General features: G+C 39.1%; 1 protein-coding gene across 1 annotated transcript in view; it reads right to left on the bottom strand.

Annotated features, from left to right (window-relative positions):
• EHHADH (enoyl-CoA hydratase and 3-hydroxyacyl CoA dehydrogenase) overlaps positions 1-21,714 on the bottom strand; it is a 58,035-nt gene that overhangs the window by 6,163 nt on the left and 30,158 nt on the right. Inside the window, exon 6 of the mRNA XM_021069979.1 lies at positions 9,372-9,713. Coding sequence (XP_020925638.1) covers positions 9,372-9,713 — 342 coding nt within the window. The remainder of the gene's footprint in view (positions 1-9,371; positions 9,714-21,714) is intronic.

Raw genomic sequence — 21,714 nt, forward strand, 5'->3', positions numbered from 1 at the left:
ACATTACAAGAAAATGTCTAACGAATAGAAGATTTAAAGAATAAATAAGGAGAGATGAACAATACAATAATTGAAATGAAAAATTCACTAGAAGGAATCAATATCAGAATATAGGAGGCAGAATAACGAATAAGCAAGTTGGAAGACAGACTGGTAGAAACCACTGATGCAGAACAAAATAAAGAAAAGAAATAAGGACAGTCTAAAAGAACTCTGGGGAAACTTTAAATTCACCAGCATTCACATTGTAGGGGTGCCAGAAAGAGACAGAGAAAAGGCCAGAGAAAATATTTGAAGAGATAATAGCTGAAAATGTCCCCAACATGGGAAAGGAATCACTCACTCAAATCCAGGAAGCACAATGAATACCATATAGAATAAACCCAAGGAGGAATGCCTCAGATACATATTAATCAAACTATCCAAAATTAAAGACAAAGAGAAAATGCTGAAAGCAGCTAGGGAAAAGCAACAAATAACATACACGGGAATGCTGATAAGGTTATCAGTTGATTTTTTTTCAAAAGAAACTGGAGGCCAGAAGGGAATGGCACCATATAGTTAAAGTGATGAAAGGAAAAAACCTACAACCAAGAATATTCTACCCAGCAAGGTTCTCATTCAGATTGGAAGTAGAAATCAAAAGCTTTACAATAACCAAAAACTAAGAGGATTCAGCACCACCAAACCAGCTTTACAACAAATACTAAAGGAGCTTCTCTAGGTGGAAAAGGCCACAACTAGAAACAGGAAAATTACAGATGAAAAAGCTCACCAATAAAGGCAAATGTATAGTAAAGGTAGGAAATCATCCACACACAAATACATCAAAATCAGCAATCATGAGAAGAGGAGAGTACAAATGCAGGATACTGGGAATGCGTTTGCAATTATGAGACCAGCAACTTAAAAAAATCTTGTGTGTGTCTATATATATATATATGGACCCCTGTATATATATGGATCCTTATATATATATGGACCCCCGTATATATATATGGACCTCTATATCAAAACCTCATGGTAACTTCAAACCAAAAATCTAGATAACACACACAAACAGGAAAAAAAAAATCCAAACCCTATACAAGGGCTTAATCTCTAAAATATACAAACAACTTATACAACTTAACAGTAAAAAAAAAATCAACAACACAATTGAAAAACGGCCAAAAGACCTGAATAGACATTCCTCCAAAGAATATACACAGATGGCCGGTAGGCACATGAAAAAATGTGCAACATAACTGATTATTAGAAAAATGCAGGAGTTCCCGTCGTGGCGCAGTGGTTAACGAATCTGACTAGGAACCATGGGGTTGCAGGTTCGGTCCCTGCCCTTGCTCAGTGGGTTAACGATCCGGCGTTACCGTGAGCTGTGGTGTAGGTTGCAGACGCGGCTCGGATCCCGCGTTGCTGTGGCTCTGGCGTAGGCCGGTGGCTGCAGCTCCGATTCGACCCCTAGCCTGGGAACCTCCATATGCCTCGGGAGCGGCCCAAGAAATAGCAAAAAAAGACAAAAAAAAATGCAAATCAAAACTTCTAAGAGGTACCACCTCACACCAGTCAGAATGGCCATTAATAAGTCCACAAATAACAAATGCTGAAGAGGGTGTGGAGAAAAGGGAACTGCCTACACTGTTGGTGGGACTGTAAATTGGTACAAACACTATGGAGAACAGTGGTACCTGGAGGTACCTCAAGAAACTAAATATAGAACTACCATATGACCCAGCAATCCCACTCTTGGGCATATATCCACACAAAACTTTCCTTAAAAAAGACACTTATGCCCACATATTCATTGCAGCACTATTCACAATAGCCAAGACATGGAAACAACCTAAATGTCCAACAACAGATGAATGGATTAAGAAGATGTGGTACATATACACCATGGAATACTACTCGGCCATAAAAAAAGAACAAAATAATGCCATTTGCAGCAACATGGATGGAACTAGAGACTTTCATACTAAGTGAATTAAGTCAGAAACCAAAAGACAAATACCAAATGATATCACTTATATCTGGAATCTAATATATGGCACAAATGAAACTTTCCACAGAAAAGAAACTCAGGGACTTGGAGAACAGACTTGTGGTTGCCAGTGGGATGGAGGGGAGTGGGATGGACTGGGAATTTGGGGTTAATAGATGCAAACTATTGCATTTGGAATGGATAAGCAATGAGATCCTGCTGTATAGCATTGGGAACTATATCTAGTCCCTTGTGATGGAGCATGATGGAAGAATGTGAGAAAAAGAATGTATGTATATATGTGTGACCAGGTCACTTTGCTGTGCAGTAGAAAATTGACAGAACACTGTAAACCAACTATAATGGAGAAAATAAAAATCATTAAAAAAAAAAAGATAGTCATCCAACCACAAGAGAAGAGAAGAAGAATGAAAAAAAGACAAAAAAAAAAAAAAAAAAAAGGAAAATTGAAATCATACCAAGCATCTCTTCTGACCACAACACTATAAGACTGGAAATCAGCTATAAGAAACGAAATTGCAAAAAACACAAACACGTGGAGGCTAAATAATATGCTACTAAACAACCAATGGATCACTGAAGAAACCAAAGAGGAAATCAAATAATATCTAGAGACAAATGAAAATGAAAACACAACTATCCAAAATCTGTGGGATGCAGAAAAAGCAGTTCTAAGAGGGAAGTTTATAGCAATACGGCTTACCTCAGGAAACAAGAAAAATCTCCAATAAACAACCTAAATTTATACCTAAACCACCTAGAGAAAGAACAAGCAAAACCCAAAGTTAGTAGAAGGAAAAAAAATTAAGATCAGAGCAGAAATAAATGAAATAATCTATTGGAAAGAAAAAGAATAAGACTATGTTGTAACACATGAAAATTATATCAAATTCAAATTTCAGTATCCATAAATAAAGTTTTACTGGAATCAATCACACTAATTTGTTTTTGTACTGTCATTTTTGTCCTCAGTAGCAGAGTTGAGAAAGCCTAAAAGTGAGTAAGCCTAAAATATTTACTATGTGGTACTTGATGGAAAGTTTGTTGACCTTGTCCAGGAGGAGGGCAGAGCTGCTGGTTGGGAAGAACTTGGTCCTAGAAAGAATTTGTGGAGTGAGGAGGAAATACATCTTCATTGCGTTAAGCCACTGGAGATTGTTATGTTACAGCAGCAGGTTTTCTGTTACCTAATCAACCCACTGTGATGAAACAGCTTTATGAAAGCTCTTCCATACTTCACATTGACAAGCTTTGAGGATTTTTTTTAATAGAAGTATAGTTGATTTGTAACATTATATTAGTTTTAGATGTAAAACACAGTGATTAAAAATTTTTATATATTATACTCCATTTACAGTTATATAAAATATTGCACTACTCTCAATATCCAAGACATGGAAACAACCCAAATGTCCCTCAATGGATGAATGTATTAAGAAGATGTGGTACATATACAGAATGGAATACTACTCAGCCATGAAAAAGAACAAAATAATGCCATTTGTAGCAACATGGAACTAGAGAGTCTCATACTAAGTGAAGTAAGTCAGAAAGAGAAAGATAAATACCATATGACATCACATGTCTGGAATCTAATATATGGCACAAGTGAACCTAATTACAAGAAAAGAAACAAATTCATGAACAGGGAGAACAGACTTGTGGTTGCCAACAGGGAGGGAGAGGGAGTGGGATGGACTGGGAGATTGGGTTTAATATATGCAAACTATTGCATTTGGAATGGATAAGCAATGAGATCCTGCCGTATAGTACAGGGAACTATATCTGATCACTTGTGATGGAACATGATGGAGGATAATGAGAGAAAAAGAATGTATATATATGTATCGCTGGGTCACTTTGCTGTACAGCAGAAATTGACAGAACATTGTAAATCAACCACAATAAAAAAAGAAAAAATTAAAAAACAAAAAATAAAGTTATATAAAATATTGGCTATATTCCCTGTGCTATACAATATATCCTTATAACATTTATTTTGCACATAGTAGTTGGTATCTCTTAATCCCCTGTGGGGTTTGGTTTTGAATATAGAATATTATCAGTCATCAGAAATCACTGATTTAGGAGTTCCCATTGTGGCTTAGTGGTTAATGAACCTGACTAGTATCCATGAGGACTCGGGTTTGATCCCTGGCCTTGTTCAGTGAGTTAAGGATTCGGTGTTGCTATTGAGCTGTGGTGTAGGTCGCAGACGCAGCTTGGATCTGGCATTGCTGTGGCTGTGGCTGTGGCTGTGGTGTAGGCCAGCAGCTACAGCTCCAACTGGACCCCTAGGCTGGGAACATACATATGCTGCGGGTGAGGCCCTAAAAAAAAAAAAAAAAAAATCATTGATTTAGTTTCTCTGGAATATGTTTAATTTTTAAATTGTATTAAAATACTTAATATATATTAAATTATTTAAAGTGCTTAGTTTTCCAAATTTAATAAGCATCTGTGTTTCACTCGGTAACAAAAGTGCTGGAGAGCTCTCATTGCTGGGGCAAACTTTAGTGTGGGTAAATAGGAGACAGAGTGTGGGGTTCAAGACCCTGGCCTCTTAGCTCTCTGTCCCAAGCTTCATACAAAATTGCTACCATACAGAGATTACAATCTCACAAGGACAATAAGAACTAATGAGAAGTTTATGTGAAAGTGCTTTGTAAAGTATAATGTGATATATAGGTGACACCTCAGAAAGAGCAGGGAGGGAAAGCCACCTGGGAAAGGTGGAGAAGAGCTCCTTAGCATTCACCTCTCAGAGAAGGTCTGCTGAAGGACTTTGGGGGCTCCAAACAACTCATAATCCAACCACAAAGTGGGCCAGTTAATGCTTTTTAGAAGTGCCTTAGCTATAATTTTATTTATCTACTTATTTATTTATTGTGCTTTTTAGGGCCACACCTGGGGCATACGGAAGTTCCCAGGCTAGGGGTCAAATCAGAGCTACAGCTGCCAGCCTACACCACAGCCATGGCAACATGAGATCCGAGCCGCATCTGTGACCTACACCACAGTTCACAGCAACACTGGATCCTTAACACACTGAGGGAGGCCAGCGATCAGGTTCATGGATCCCTTCATGGATACTAGTCAGGTTCGTTTCTGCTGAGCCACAAAAGGAACTCCCTTAGCTGTAATTTTACTTTATTTTATTTTCCCACTGTACAGCAAGGAAATCAAGTTATTCTTACATGTATACCTTTTTTTCCCCACCCTTTGTTCTGTTGCAACATGAATATCTAGACATAGTTCTCAATGCTACTCAGCAGGATCTCCTTGTAAATCTATTCTAAGTTGTGTCTGATAACCCCACTTAGCTATAATTTTAGATCTTCTTTAGTTCTATACACTGCAAATTCGTTTAATCACTAAATCAAAATATACATGAAACAATACTGCTTTCCAAAAGTTCTGAGCTACTCATTTCTCTTGTCACAACCTGTGGTCCTAAAGTCATCAAGAACGAAAGGTTGAAAAACCACGCTTTTCACTGTTGGTAATTATGTTTTCACAGGTATATATTGTATTAACATTGAATTTAGTTTCCTAATTTTTCCTCGTTAAACACACACACACACACACACACACACACGCAGGGGCAAGAAGTCCTGCTCCTAGGCCAAATTACTGCCATGAACTGCCATGAAATTAAATTTGGTCAAGAGTCACTTCTACTCAGAGGCACAAATAAAGAATCAGGGATGCTTTACTACTGGTTCTGCACTGTTTGGTCAACTGCAGTCTTCTCCCCTTCCAACAGCCCTGAGAGCCCAGGAGAGGTGGGAGATCATGAGCTTGCAGTGGTGCTGACCTGATCTGAGAACCTGATCTGTGCTCACGGACATGCAAAGTTGGGCTCATCAGGGGGCACAGTGAAAGGACGATCAATCATGGAGTTTGAGGACATAGGCAAGAGGGTGGCTGAAGCAATGACTCTGGACATGAAACCAAATAGAGAAGAAAGTAAAGATAAGAGGAGCTGATCAAGTAACAAATGTAGTTGGAATAACAACTGAGAAAGGGACATGGAAAGATACAAGGCTGTGATGGAAAAGTGAGATTTCATGTTTTAGAGGTGGACAAATGTTCAGGATAAAGACAAGGCCTGTGGTGAAGCCATCACTGTGGGCCATGGAAGTGAAGTGAGGTGACTGTCACTGGACCTGAGGAGGCCAAGGAACCCAGAAACAGGAGGGCTGAATTATTCACATGGATGATGAGACAATCAGATGGCAGCAGGATTGGGGCCAAAGGGGTAACTGTGAGCCTCTGAAATGAGGGCACATGAGAGGAGCACTGTTAGTGATGAGGAGGGATTAAGTAATAAACCAGCCGGCAGGACCACGGAGGAGGGTGTCCTAGAAGGAACCGCAGTCTGACGGGGGAACTGGAAAGTGACAGTGAGGTCCATGGTGTGTGGCAGAAGTAGCAGCATTCTCTTGAGGGGGCTTCAGGAGAAGCGGGTGCCCAGGGTAAGCCAGGTTTCAGGCAGGACACAGAGGAGGAAGCTGTGAGGGAAACGGATGAGGCCGTGGGCACGGTCCAGAGGACACAGGGCGCAGCGGGAGGCTGCTTTGCAAAGACCAAGAGGAGAGCTGTATGTGGATAATCAGGAACAAGGGGAAAATGACCAAACTCTCTCACTTCCTTTTTATCCACGTTGTCTTCTACACAGTTAAGTGATTTTTCAAAACAATGTAGGGTATACTTAAAAAAAACCTCAAACTTTTAAACTATCCATGTCAGACACAAACCTGAGGTCTTTGGAAAAAAACTATAAGGACCCTCTCAAACAATGATTGACAAACATAATATTGATAAACTTAAAATGTTTACTATTATTTTGCATTAATTATTCTTGGCTTGAAGGAATACAGAGAAGAAGAAACAGGTAAGTAAATAACTAGAAGCAAATATTGGTGTTCCTGAAAGAGTATAAACAAATGGACATTCATAGTTCTTTGTCACACTATTTATCCATCTCCTTAAAAAAATCATGGGTGGGAGTTCCCGTTGTGGCTCAACGGGTCAAGAACCCAACATAGTGTCTGTGAGGATGCGGGTTTGATGCTGGCCTTGCTCAGGGGGCTAAAGATCTGGTGCTGCTGCAAGTTTCAGCGCAGGTTGCAGATGTGGCTGGGATCCTGCGTTGCTGTGGCTGTGGTGTAGGCCGGCAGCTATGCTCTGATTCGACCCCTAACCTGGAAACTTCCACATGCTGCACAGGCAGCTGTAGAAAAAAAGAAAAAAAAAATCACAGATGAACAGAGTCAGGGTTAGAAGGAGCACAGTGTATTTGCATTAAAGACACACTATTTTATTCCTAAACTTGACTGAGACAACAGCAGGATGAAGAGATGTAGAGAGGGCTCTTCCCCTCCAAGTTGGGTGGGTGACCCAGAGAGCTGGGTGAGGGTTAAGGAAGTTGATGCTTTGAGTAAACTATGGACTCATGCCATCCCAAGAAGACTGTACACAATCTGATATATACAACATTTCACCTACCATTTTAAGAGGGTTAGAATTCACCCAGGACCATTCTTGGGCCAAGACTAGGAGAAAGCAACGTTTAGGAAAATGGTCCAAAGAAGCCAATTAGAGAGCTAGCTTCTGAGGAAAGAAGACATTTGGGGGCAGGGGGCAGTTAGGGGAAAAAGTAGGAAAGCCACTATGTCAGGGCTCAGATGAATCTGAGGATAGTGTTTTTGAACTAGAAGTGGCTCTAAGGACAAGAAAGACAGAGGCTTTCACTCTAAATTCCTAGCCAGAGGAGTGACAGGCCACATCTTGAAATGTGGCACAAATAGTAATCATTGTTGGGGAACCCAGGAATGAGAGACATGGAAGAGGGAGAAATGAGTTTTGGTTTTTTTTTAGGTTTTTTTTTAGGTTTTTTTTTTATAATTTATTTTTCTCCCACTGTACAGCAAGGGGATCAAGTTATCCTTACATGTATACATTTTTCCCCCCTACCCTTTGTTCTGTTGCAATATGAGTCTTAGAGAAGAGATAAAACTGTCACTGTACACAGACAACATGATACTATACATAGAAAGCCCTAAGGACTCAACCCAAAAACTACTGGAACTGATTAATAAATTCAGCAAAGTAGCAGGATATAAGATTAACATTCAGAAGTCAGTCGCATTTCTGTATACCAGCAATGAAATATTAGAAAAGGAATACAATACCTTCTAAAATTGCACCTCACCAAATCAAATACCTCAGAATACACCTGACCAAGGAGGTAAAGGACCTATATGCCGAGAACTATAAAACTTTAATCAAAGAAATCAAAGAAGATATAAAGAAGTGGAAAGATATTCCATGTTCCTGGATTGGAAAAAATCAATATTGTAAAAATGGCCATACTACCCAAAGCAATCTACAGATTCCATGCAATCCCTATCAAATGACCCATGACATTTTTCACAGAACTACAACAAACAATCCAAACATTTATATGGAACAACAAAAGACCCAGAATCGCCAAAGCAATCCTGAGAAACAAAAACCAAGCAGGAGGCATAACTCTCCCAGACTTCAAAAAATATTACAAAGCCACAGTCATCAAAACAGCGTGGTACTGGTACCAAAACAGACAGACAGACCAATGGAACGGAACAGAGAACCCGGAAATAAACCCTGACACCTATGGTCAATTAATCTTTGACAAGGGAGGCAAGAACATCAAATGGGAAAAAGAAAGTCTATTCAGCAAGCATTGCTGGGAAACCTGGACAGAAGCATGCAAAGCAATGAAATTAGAACACACCCTCACACCATGCACCAAAATAAACTCCAAATGGCTGAAAGACTTAAATATAAGACAGGACACCATCAAACTCCTAGAAGAGAACATAGGCAAAACACTCTCTGACATCAACATCATGAATATTTTCTCAGGTCAGTCTCCCAAAGCAATAGAAATAAGAGCAAAAATAAACCCGTGGGACTTAATCAAACTGAAAAGCTTTTGCATAGCAAAGGAAACCCAAAAGAAAACAAAAAGACAACTTACAGAATGGGAGAAAATAGTTTCAAACAATGCAACCGACAAGGACTTAATCTCTAGGATATATAAGCAACTTATACAACCCAACAGCAAGAAATGAGTTTTTTAATGCCCAGAGTCTGGAATCAGACAGACATGGAATCAAGTGACTTGGGTTTAATTAGCTCACTGCGGAGGTTGATGTTTCTAGGCCTCACATTTAAAAATACAGCTCAGGGGCTGCAATGAAAATTAGGTTAGCTAAAACACGTCATATGCTCAGCAAAGAGCCTGGCACCTGGTGGCCCTAATCAAATGGTGGCACTTTACACATGCAGGTTTGGGGAGTGACTTTACCCATGTTCTTACCGAGAATGCCAACAGAGGAGATGGGCTGTGCCGATGCTGTTTTCCAGGATGCTCCAGAGGGAGTGGACCACTTATTTGCACTCCTCTCCGCCAAGAAAGCATATTGCAGGGCTCTAGCCTGCCCTGATTTCTGAAGGTACATAAACAGCTCCTCTTCCTTCTTGATGCCCGTCTCATAGGGATATTGGACAGCGGCCTGGACTGCACGGACGCAAGTCTCCTGAGCAAGGCACCCAGGGTACTGCTTTCGCATCTTCAAAAGGGCTTCACTGAAAATGGTGTCCATGTTGGACAAGCTCTGAACTGACTTATTGCAGATTCTACGGGATTCTAGAGTTTGATCTGAAAGAATAAGAAAGAAAATCAGATTTTTGGAAATATTACCTATACCAAGGGAATATGTGTTATACACTACTAATAATAACCTGTTTAACTTCAAAATACAAAATTAAATCCTACTCATCAAGACACTTAATATAACATTAATGCCAAAATCTCTGACATCTTTGTAACTTAGTCCTATAAGATAGAATTTAATAGATTCAGGAGTTCCCGCTGTGGTTCAGTGGGTTAAGAACTAGCATCCATGAGGATGCAGGTTCAATCCCTGGCTTTTCTCAGTGGGCTAAGGATCTGGTATTGCCAAAAGCTGCAATATAGGTTGCAGATGAGACTCAGATCCCTTGCTACTGTGGCTGTGGCACAGGCCAGCAGATGCAGCTGCAATTCAACCCCTAGCCTGGGAACTTCCATATGCTACAGGTGCGGCCCTAAAAAAATTTAAAAAATAAAGAACTTAATAGATTCAAAGCAATTTCAAGTTACCTGAGACACAAAAGTCGCATCTTGCTTTTACTCCAAGGCCAAGATAATATTACAATATATTAATTATATTAACCTGTTATTAAGTTTAAGAAAATAGTTATGAATTAATAATACTTTAGGTTGAAAATAATTTTGACTCCATTATTAAACAGTAACAAAAACTTTAAAATGCCTAAAAGGGAGACAGTGAAGTACTGGCACAAGGATAGACATACAAATCAATGGAGAAGAACTGAGAATTGAGAAATAAATCCTTATAATTATGGCTAATTGATTTTCAATACAGGCGCCAAGACAATTTAATGAGAGAAAGGAGGTTTTCGGTTTTTTTTTTTTAACAAACGGTGCTGAGGAGAACTGGATACTCACATGCAAAAACAAAAACAAAAACCCCAAACAAATAAAAAACTTAGATCCTTATCTACCACCACATATAAAAAATTAACTCAAAATGGATTAGAAATCTAAAGAGCAAAAGTTATAAAATTTTCTTTAAAAATAATAATAAAAATATTTAGGACCTTTGATTAGGCAAAGTATTAGTACAATCCATGAAATAAAAAAAGTAATAAATTGGACCTCATTAAAACAAGACTCTTATACTTCAAAAAACACCATTAAGAAAATTATAAACCACAGACTGGGAGAAAATATTTGTGTGTAGGCAAAATAATGCCCTTCCTGAACATTACTTCCCAATCCCCAGAACCTACAAATATATTACCTTAGATGGCAAAGAGACCCTATAGATGTGATTAAGGTTAAAGACCTTGAATGGAAAGCGTACCCTGTATTATCCAGGAAGTCCCAATCTAATTACATGAGTCCTTAAAAGAGGAGAGCCCTTCCTGGCTGCAGAGGGAGAGATCTGATGAGGAAGAGGAAACCTGGAACCATTGATGGGGATGTGGCTTTGAAGATGGAAGAAGTTGGCCAAGAAACGCAGTGACCTCTAGAAGCTCTCAGTTTATAGGTTGGAGTGGCCCTCAGTTTGTCACCAGCAGAAACATGGGGACCTTGGTCCTACAACACAAATACTGAATTTTGCTGACAACTCAGTCAGCAGTAAACAGATTCTCCCCTAGAGCCTCGAGAGAGGAGTGCAACCGCTGACACCTGGTTTTAGTCCAGTGTGACCCCTACCAGACTTCTGACCTATAAATCGGTAAGATAATATATTTGTGTTGTTTAAACTGCTGAGCTTGTGGTAATATGATATTAAAGTCATAGAAAATGAATACAATTTGCGAATCAAATATCTAATGAAGTATTTGTATCCAGACTACATAAAGACCTCTTAGGATTTAATAACAGGAAGGCAAACAACTCAATTTTAAAATGGGTGAAAACCAGAATGGATATTTCCCCAAAGAGCATATACGAGTGGCTGATAAGCATGTGAACAATGTTCACCATCATTAGTCATTAGGGAAACGCAAATTAAAACCATAATGATGGTGGGGGGTAGCCTCTAAGTAACAGGATGTCATTTCTGAGATTAAGTTAAAAAAGGCTCTGGCTTTGGTCTTGCTTACCCTCTCCTGCTCTCTAACTTGCTCGCTCTGAGGGAAGCAAGCTTCTGTGTGTGAGCTGCACTTTGGTGAAGGCCATGCAGCAGAGAACTGAAGGAGACTTTCCGCCAATAGCCAGTAAGGAAGTGAGGCCCTCAGTTCAACAAGCAGCAAGGAAATGAATCCCACCAACAGCCGCTTGAGTGAGTTTGGAAGCAGATCATCCCTTAGTTAAGCCTTGAGGTGAATACAGCATTCCACAATCCCTTGAATGTAGTTTTTGGTGGGGGGGTTGTGTGAAACCCTAAACCAGAGGACATAGGTAACCATGCCCAGATTCTACAGAAGCTGTAAGATAATGATTGCTTGATTTTAAGCAGCTAAACATGGGGGTAATTTATTATGCAACTATAGATAACTAACACAGATCCACTAAAATGACTATATAATCAAATATATCTGAAACCCTCATATACTGCATGTAAGAAGTAAAACAGTACATTCACTTTGGAAAGCAGTATGGGAGTTTCTTTTCTTTTTTCTTCTTTGCCTTTTTTTAGGGCCACACCCACAGCATATGGAAGTTCCCAGGCTAGGGGTTGAATCGGAGCTGTAGCTGCCGGCCTCTACCACAGCCACAGCAATGCCAGATCCTTAACCCATTGAGCGAGGCCAGAGATGGAACCCGCATCCTCATGGATACTAGCCGGGTTCGTTACTGCTGAACCACGATGGGAACTCCAGTAGTTTCTTAAAAAGATAAACTTACTATTCAATCCAGCAATTTCACTCCCAGAAATCCACCCAAGAGAAATTAAAAAAAAAGTCCATACAAATCTTGTATATGAATATGCATTGCAGCATTACTCCTAATAGCGCAAGACAAACAATGCAGATATCCATTAACTGATGAATGGATAAAGCCATACTATGAAATACTATTCAGCAATAAAAAGGAACAAACTAATAATGATAGACACTACAACACATATGAACCTCAAAAATATTATGCAAACTGAAAGGCGCCAGATGCAAAAGATTACATATTATATGATGCCATTTACGGTGAATGTCCAGAAAGGTAAATATATAGAGATGGAAAGATCAGCAGTTGCCTAGGGCTGGGGGCTGGAGTGGGGGTAAGCAGCAAAAGGACAGAGGGAACTTTTTGGGATAGTGAAGAAGTCCTAAAGCTAATTTATGGGGATGGTTGCACAACTCTAAAAGGTGAATTATACCTCATTAAAGCTGTTAAAAAAAATACCTAGCAATGAATTTATCAAGAAAGGCACGAGACCTTTAAGAAGGCCTATGTAGCTATAACATTTTATTGAAGAATATAAAATAATACTTCAATAAAGAGTGACCAGATGTCCCTGGATATAAATGTTTAATAACATAAAATAAATATTTCCATGTATTATATATGAATTTTTAATCAGAATTTTTGTGGTCCTATTTTTTAAAATAACTCAAAAGAAAAATTTTAAAGTTTGCATATAAGAATGAATATGTAACAAACATATACATATATGTATAAAACCAAAACTGTTTTCTGAAATAATATTCCAGAAACTGTTTTCTAAAAAGTGCTACCATCTCTTTAAAAATAAAGCAACCTACCAGAAATGTATACATTAGTTTATTAGACAGAAAACCTACCAGATATCACAAAGCAGTTTCCCTATAAAAAGACAGATGAATGTGATGGAACATGATGGAGAATAATGTGAGAAAAAGAATATATATATATATACTTATATATATATACAAAAGACTGGGTCACTTTGATGTACAGCAGAAAGAACACTGTAAATCAACTATAAAAACAAAAAAATCTTAAAGAAAAAAAAAAACAGATGCATGGGAGCCTGTGTGACATTGACATGTTACAAGGGAGACTAAGTAAGGCTTGAATGTGATCCTGTACACAAGGAAGAACTCTGTGAGGCACTGTATAAGGGCAACCTTTTCTTTTTTTAACCTAGGAGGCAAGAATACCTCCTTGGTGCTTGATTACTACGTACAATTGAAAAGAATGAATTTTTATTTAAATTTAAAAAAATTTTTTTCCTTTTTCCGCCGCACCTGCGGCTTATGGAAGTTCCCAGGCCAGGAACTGAATCTGAGCCACATCTGTGACCTATGCCACAGCTGAGGCAACATCAGATCCTTAAAGCAGTTTGGATACCTGTACCCAATGTCGACTCAGTTAAGAAACGTTAAGGGTAGGGTCTGGGCATGAGCATTTTTTTAAAAATACACCAGCTGTTGAAATATAGCCTCTGGGAGGTCCAAGAGCAGAGCATTATGGCAGCCACTGTATCAAGGACAACTGCAGCTCCTGGAAACTTTGACTTGGGCCAGAGATTGAAAGGAGAAGAGAAATTTAAAAAAAAAAAAAAAAGGAAGAAGAAAAAGAGAAGAAAAAAGCTTAATGGTATGCAGTAATTTTCCTCTATTGGCATAATCCTAGTGTCCTGGGGATGCGCAGAACCTCTCTGACTGCTAATGGGCATCTCGGGAGCCACCCATAGTGCTTGTCCAGACCAGCCAAGGGCGAAACTAAGCATATCCACTGGAGAGTTTGGGATCAGGGCACAACTGTATAAGTATTTTCCTGATCAATTTCCTATCTCTTCTGTGATGTGGTTGTAACTGAAGGATGCTATTATCTTAAAACTTCATTTTATTAGTACAAATGTGCTCAGAATTTCCCTTTCTGGTCTATAGACTTGGTGTTTTCAAAGTGTATTTATTTTTCTTTCTTTTTTCTTTTTACAGACACACCTGCAGCATATGGAAGTTCCCAGGCTAGGGGTAGAATCAGTGCTGCAGCTGCCAGCCTACACCACAGTCACAGCCACAGCAACAAAAGATCCAAGCTCCATCTGCAGCCTATCCTGTAGCTTATAGCAACAAGGAATCTTTAACCCACCGAGCAAGGCCAGGGTTCAAGCCTGCATCCTCATGGACACTATGTCAGGTTTTTAACCCACTGAGCCACAACAGGAACTCCTTGATGGGTATTTCTTATATACTTGGTAGTTCTAGAGTCTTGGTAGTTTTAAAGTCACTCAGTTGTACCTATGTAATCAGAAAGTCAAGTATGGGCAGTCCAGGAAAATGGGAAAGAGAAAAACTAATGATTCACATATGATTATAACTGAATTCTTTCCCTGACCCATTCACATTTTTTTCTTAATTCTTTGAACTTTTCTAGGGCAAAAGAATATTCAAGTTTTAATGAAAACAAGTGAATCACACACCTTAAAGAAGAAAAGGAGGTGATTATTTTCTCTCCTTTCTGGTAAATTGAAAGGAAGAGATTTTTCTCTGCCTAGGATAAAAAGAGATACAATGGACAGTTTATAGGAATGGCTTCCTAAGACATAAAAGACTCTCTGTTCTCTAACTGATAAATAATAAGCCCCATCATGGAAGCTCTGCAAAGGACAGACAGAACAACTACACTTTTCCAGGCTTGAGGGGGCTCCCCAAAGAGCTGGGGTACATAAAAAGGAAATCCAATTTAGACATGTGCTTAGGTCTCCTAGTTAAGGTAGTGTCACTCTGCTCTTGTGAAACATGTTTATATAAATGGTCACAGAGAGTAAAAATAAATTACAAAGAGGAAAAGATAAAGTGAAGGGAAAGACAGATGAAACCACTAAGAGGTCTTTTTTGTTTTGTTTTTTTTTTAAGACACAAAATCCCAATGAACAAACAGATCAAGGTCTTTGGACAGAATAAGAATTGCTAAAAATGGCTACCACAGCCCAGTGCAGTCACACTAACAAGCCCAGGGTTCATTACAGAAACAGCACTGCTTCCTGAGTTGAGGTTCCCACTCAGATGTCCCCTGTGCCCATCCTTGATGAACAGCACACATTTCCAGCTTCATATCTGAATCATGCACATGGGAACAAGCAGGCTTCTGGCCAAATGCAAGTAAATGGCATTTTACAGGACTCTCCTCTCCCCAGTTTAGCCAAAGCGATCTGGTTTGGCAAAGTACTTCTGAATTGTTCTGCTAAATCCATTGCACTGCAGTAGTCTGAGAGGCTTCATATAACAAGAGCATTAAGATGCATGAAGCTAATTAACTTCCATAGTCAGCTCTCCAGGACATATGTTAGGTTTGTAAGGAAATTTGTAACTACTTCCCAAATCACTTTTTTTCAGTCCTTCTAGGGCACACCCTCGGCATATGGAGGTTCCCAGGCTAGGGGTTGAATTGGCCACCAACCTATACTACAGTCACAGCAATGCAAGGTCCAAGCTGTGTCTGCAACCTAACACCACAGCTCATGGCAGCCAGATCCTTAACCCACTGAGCGAGGCCAGGGATCAAACCTGCATCCTCATGGATACTAGTGGGGTTCATTAATCCCTGAGCCACAATGGGAACTCCTTTTTTTCTTTTTTTCCAAATCATATTTTTAGATATATATGTAAACATCCTACAATCCCTCCTATCCATAAATGGGTCCAAAACTGCTGGTAGCATTGACCATTGGAAATTTCCTTCCATCTCAACTTCCCTAGTGGATGTGGAAACTAAATAAATGTTCTTTTTCTTTTCTTTTTTTTTCTTTTTAGGGCCCCACCTGAGGCACATGTAAATTTCCCAGGCTAGGGTTGGAATCAGAGCTGCAGCTGCCACCTACGCCTCAGCCGCAGCAACGCAGGATCCAAGCCACACCTGTGAGCTACACCACAGCTTGCAGCAACGCTGGATCCTTAACCCACTGAAAAAGGCCAGGAACCTGCGTCCTCAGTCCTCATGGATACTAGTTGAGTTCTTAACCCGTTGAGCCACAACAGTAACTCTTCACATGTATTTTAAAAATTGAGATATAATTCACATACAATAAAAGTCACCATTTTAAAGCTGTAATTCAGGAATTTTTCATATGACCACAAGGTGTGAAACCACACATTTTTTAACCATGCCTTTCATAAATGATTTACTAATATCTTCAAGAGTGCAAGTAGTGTTTCCTTATAAAGTCAAAACTAGGAAAAGTTATCTCCACTCTCACCCTTGTTCTCTGTACATCAGTGGTTCTCAGAGTGTGGTCCACAGAATACAGCATCAGCATCACTTGGGACTTTGTTAGAAATGCAAATTGAGCCCCACCCCAGATATACTGAGTCAGAAAGTAGTGAGTGGGATCCTACAATCGGTTTAACAGACCCTCCAAGTGATTCTGATGCACAGGCAAGTTTGAGAGCCATTCCTTCAGATCAAGACAATTGCACTAGCTTCATATAACTATAGATTTGTAGATTTGTCAATGCACATATATTTAATACTAATATATTTAATAATGTAAAATATGTTTTATGTTGTTTTTACATAGGCGTATATTCTTTTTTACGGTATAATTTACAATAAATATATATAATATGTTATACATCTATAATAAACATCTATTTTAAGTATATATGCATTTTTATAATAGATCTTTATGGAGCCTGTCCTTAAAATCGATCCATCAAATTTGTCCTGCCACATAATCACATTCTAATAGCTATACTTAAAAGCAAATAAAAAGAAAGCAGGAAAATATAAAAAGAAAGGAAAAGCACAAGACCGCAAATGAAAATGAAATGCACAAAAATAAGCCTAACTAAAGTACATATTTTGTAAGATAACGAATGTAAGTGTAGATAAGATTCTCTGAGCTGGTCCTTCACTGATCTGCTCTATTTCTCTACCTTGTAATTCTAGCATTTATCTATTACAAAGCTGCACCAAGAAATCATAGGATTCTAAACAGTGGAACTCAAACAAACAAACAAAAAACAAAGTTTTCCTTGGGATTCTAAACCCTAAATCTCAAAAGAGACACAGTGGAGCTGCCCAGGTTATAGCAATGACAAAAAACTGGAGCCTACAGGGTCCTAGAATAGGGCTTGAAAACAACTAATTTTGTTGAAACGTTTCCTTTCATTGCTGAAGAAAATAAAGCCCCTAAAGCTCATTTATTAAGGTCCATATAGCTATAGGTAGAAATTATCCAGGTCTCCTGGCACCCAATCCTAAACCTATTTCTCTACCAGACTGGGCCCTTTCCACACCTGCTAGGCATCCCTTTTTTTTCCTTTGGGTAAATTTAATGGTTCAGATATTCGGAAAAGATAAACATTTTTTTAAAAAGCAAAAGTCTTCAGTACCTACCACCCCAATACAGCCACTGTTAAATATTTGTTATACCTCCTTGCAGTTCTTTTCCATATCTCGATATGCATATGAATACACATTACTGCAACTTCCTATCTGGCTGTTTTTTCTACTTAATATTACATGTAAGCATTTTTCCAAGTTCTTCAATTTTCTTTAAAAATGGAAGTTTTGGTGTTCCCGTCGTGGCTAAGCGGTTGTGGCTAAGCAGTTAACGAACCCAACTAACATCCATGAGGACATGGGTTCGATCGCTGGCTTCGCTCAGTGGGTTAAGGATTTGGCGTTGCCGTGAGCTGTGGTGTAGATCACAGGTGCGGCTCAGATCCTGTGTTGCTGTGGCGTAGGCCGGTGGCTACAGCTCTGATTGGACCCCTAGCCTGGGAACCTCCATTTGTCACCAGTGCGGCCCTAAAAGACAAAAAAAAAAAAAAAAAAAGTTTTAATGGCCCAATGGGGTTGCTTCGTTGAGATCCATATCTTTTATGTAACCAATCCCTTAAAATTAGATATTTGAGTTTTCCAACACTTTAAAATGATAAACAAAGCTTCAGAGAGCATCAACGTGTACAAATCTTTGTGTGCCTCTGTGATTATTTCTCTGTGATAAACTCCTAAGAGTAGAAATACTAAGTCAAAAGGTAGGAATAAATCTCAATACGTGATTGTCCAATTGCCCTCTAGACAGGCAGGATATACAACAAGAGGCTTCATAAGAGTTTATTTAAATTCAGTTTCACTGTATTATTTTTTCTGTCTTTCCTAATTTGCTTAGCAAAAATGAGTGTCTTTCAAACCACCAATGTTTTTATATTAATCAAGTTAATTAAGTGTATACTTACTACATGACCCAGAAATGCCACTTTGAGATATTCACTCAAGAGAAAGGGAAAAAATAATGTCTGCCCAGACTTGTGTATGCCCAAAGCAGAAATAACCTGAATGTTCATCAACTGATAAATGAATAAACATATTGTGGTACATCCATACTATGGATTGTTATTTAGTAACAAAAAAGAATAAAAATTTAATACATGAAACAGCATCCTGAACCTGAAAACTTATGCTAAGTGAGAGAAGCTAGATGCAAAAGATTACATGCTATATATGATTCCATTAATATGAAATTCTAAAAAAAACGAACTATAGTAACAGAAAGCAGGCCAGTAGCTGTCTGTGGCCAAAGGCAGAGGAGGGAATCTACTGGAAAGAGGGATGAGAATACTTTTTACAGTGATAAAAATATATCTCGATTGCGGCAGTGGTTATACGATTGTAAACGATTACAAAAATTCATCAAACTCTACATTTTATTTTTAATTTTTGTATTTTTGCCTTTTTCTAGGGCTGCTCCCAAGGCATATGGAGCGTCCCAGACGATGGGTCTAATTGGAGCTGTAGCTGCCATCCTATGCCAGAGCCACAGCAAGTGGGATCTGAGCTGCGTCTACAACCTACACCACAGCTCACAGCAACGCCGGATCCTTAACCCACTGAGCAAGGCCAGGGATCAAACCGCAACCTCATGGTTCCTAGTCACATTCGTTAGCCACTGAGCCATGACAGGAACTCCAAACTCTACATTTTAAATAGGTGACTTTCATTGTATGTAAATTATAACTCAAGCTATAATCAAATCAAAGCAAAAATCAATTAAGAAATATTGGAGAGGAGTTCCCTCCGTGGTTCAGTGGTTAACGAATCCGACTAGGATCCATGAGAATGCGGGTTCGATCCCTGGCCTTGATCAGGGAGTTAAGGATCCGGTGTTGCCATAAGCTGTGGTGTAGGTTGCAGACACGTCTTGGATCCCACGTTGTTGTGACTGTGGCTGTGGAGTAGGTTGGCCGCCATAGCTCCAATTCGACCCCTAGCCTGGGTACTTCCAGATGCTGCCCAAGAAGCAAAAAAAAAAGAAAGAAAGAGAAGAAAACAAAGAAATATTGGAGAGAAAATAACGTTTTCATTTTTGAGTTTTCTTTAATTCATAATACTCTATGTAGCTATAAGTATAGGATATATGTAAATATGTATTTAGACATTTTTATATCACAATTTTACTTTTTTTTTCTTTTTTCAGGGTCACTTGTGTGGCATATGGAAGTTCCCAGGCTAGGGGTCAAATCATTGCTGCAGCTGCCGGCCTACGTCACAGCCACAGCAACGTGGGATCCAGGCCACATCTGTGACCTTGCAGCTCCCTTAACCCACTGAGTGAGGCCAGGGATCAAACTCGTATCCTCCTGGATACTAGTTGGGTTTGTTACCACTGAGCCACGATGGGAATTCCCACAATTTTACATTTCTTCAAAGCTTTCATGATTATAAATTAAAATAGTTATACATAATTGTCAAAAGCTGTAAGCCATTCCCCTACTGTTAACAGGTGAATTACCAAATTTTAAAGCAAATGATGCCACCAAGTGGACAAACTGTGTACTACTGCTGAGATTGAGTAGACCGTTTTATCAATTAAAAATGTTTAAAATTTTAATTTAAAATGTTAAAAAACTAAATAAATTTTAATAACTAAAAAAGATCAACAGATAATTTTACAAATGTATCAGACCATGATCGTCATCTATCTTTTGAAGTAATTAACTCTCACATATGAATCTAGGGAAATCAAAGAAAATAACTTCCTGTTGAAATCAGGTCTCTAATAAACTAAAACAGGTAGATAAATGATAGACATGGGTCTATCTTAAGGCCCAAACCAAAAACTATTTAGGGACCTCCAAATCCTCATCACCTTTGCTGTAGGCTATGACTTCTAACAAAACGATAAGCCTCCCAGGAGGCACAATGGAACCAGTGAAGAAACTGCTCAGAGAAAGATACGCATTCTTCCTCTGAAAGAAAGAATGCAGAAATGCATTCCCCTTAGGGCAAAGACTTGCTAACTCTCTTTAGGGTCACCTGGTATTTTCTCCCCATGGTCCCTGGTCTCTCCAGTTCGAGTTTTTACTATTGCAATGAGACAGTAACTGGCTAGAGCCACAAAAAGAAAGATTATTTCAGGCAAGTGTTTGGTCCCTGCCAGGATGGACAAAAGAATGACTTTCTCAAAAGAGGCCTTTGAATGACACCGAGTCATTACCCACCACCAACCGTGAGACGAACATTCTGCCCTGCCTATAGCCCAACATTCCTCCCAATTATTTTTTCAGACGCTCTTTAACCCTCTCCATCTTGCTGCCAACCTCCATAAATTGAAAAGAAACATTAAAAAATGAAAAAGAGGAGTTCCCTTCGTGGCGCAGTGGTTAACGAATCCGACTAGGAACCATGAGGTTGCGGGTTCGATCCCTGCCCTTGCTCAGTGGGTCAAGGTTCCGGCGTTGCCGTGAGCTGTGGTGTAGGTCGCAGACGCGGCTCGGATCCTGCGTTGCTGTGGCTCTGGCGTAGGCTGGCAGCTACAGCTCCGATTTGACCCCTAGCCTGGGAACCTCCATATGCCGCGGGAGCGGCCCAAGAAATGGCAAAAAGACAAAAAAAAAAAAAAAAAAAAAAAAAAAAAAAATGAAAAAGAAAGAAATCTAGGAATGCCACTCCAAAGAACTCTTAAAGGAATGTTATGAATTCATAAAGTGAGAAACCAGTGGGAGAGAAAAAACGCAGCTCACTGAGAAAGAACCACAGCTGCACTGTGATAAATTATACAGCCTACCTTCCCATTGCACGAATGTTTGTTTGCTTGGTTTATCTTAAACTTTAATTATATTTCTTAATAGAAAATACACACATTCAATAAAAGTTCAAAAGGTCCAGAAGAATAAATAGGGAAGTTTCCTTCTAATGCCCCATTCCTAGAGGC

Source organism: Sus scrofa, chromosome 13 (assembly GCF_000003025.6).
Source record: "Sus scrofa isolate TJ Tabasco breed Duroc chromosome 13, Sscrofa11.1, whole genome shotgun sequence".
NCBI classification, from domain to species: Eukaryota; Metazoa; Chordata; class Mammalia; order Artiodactyla; family Suidae; genus Sus; species Sus scrofa.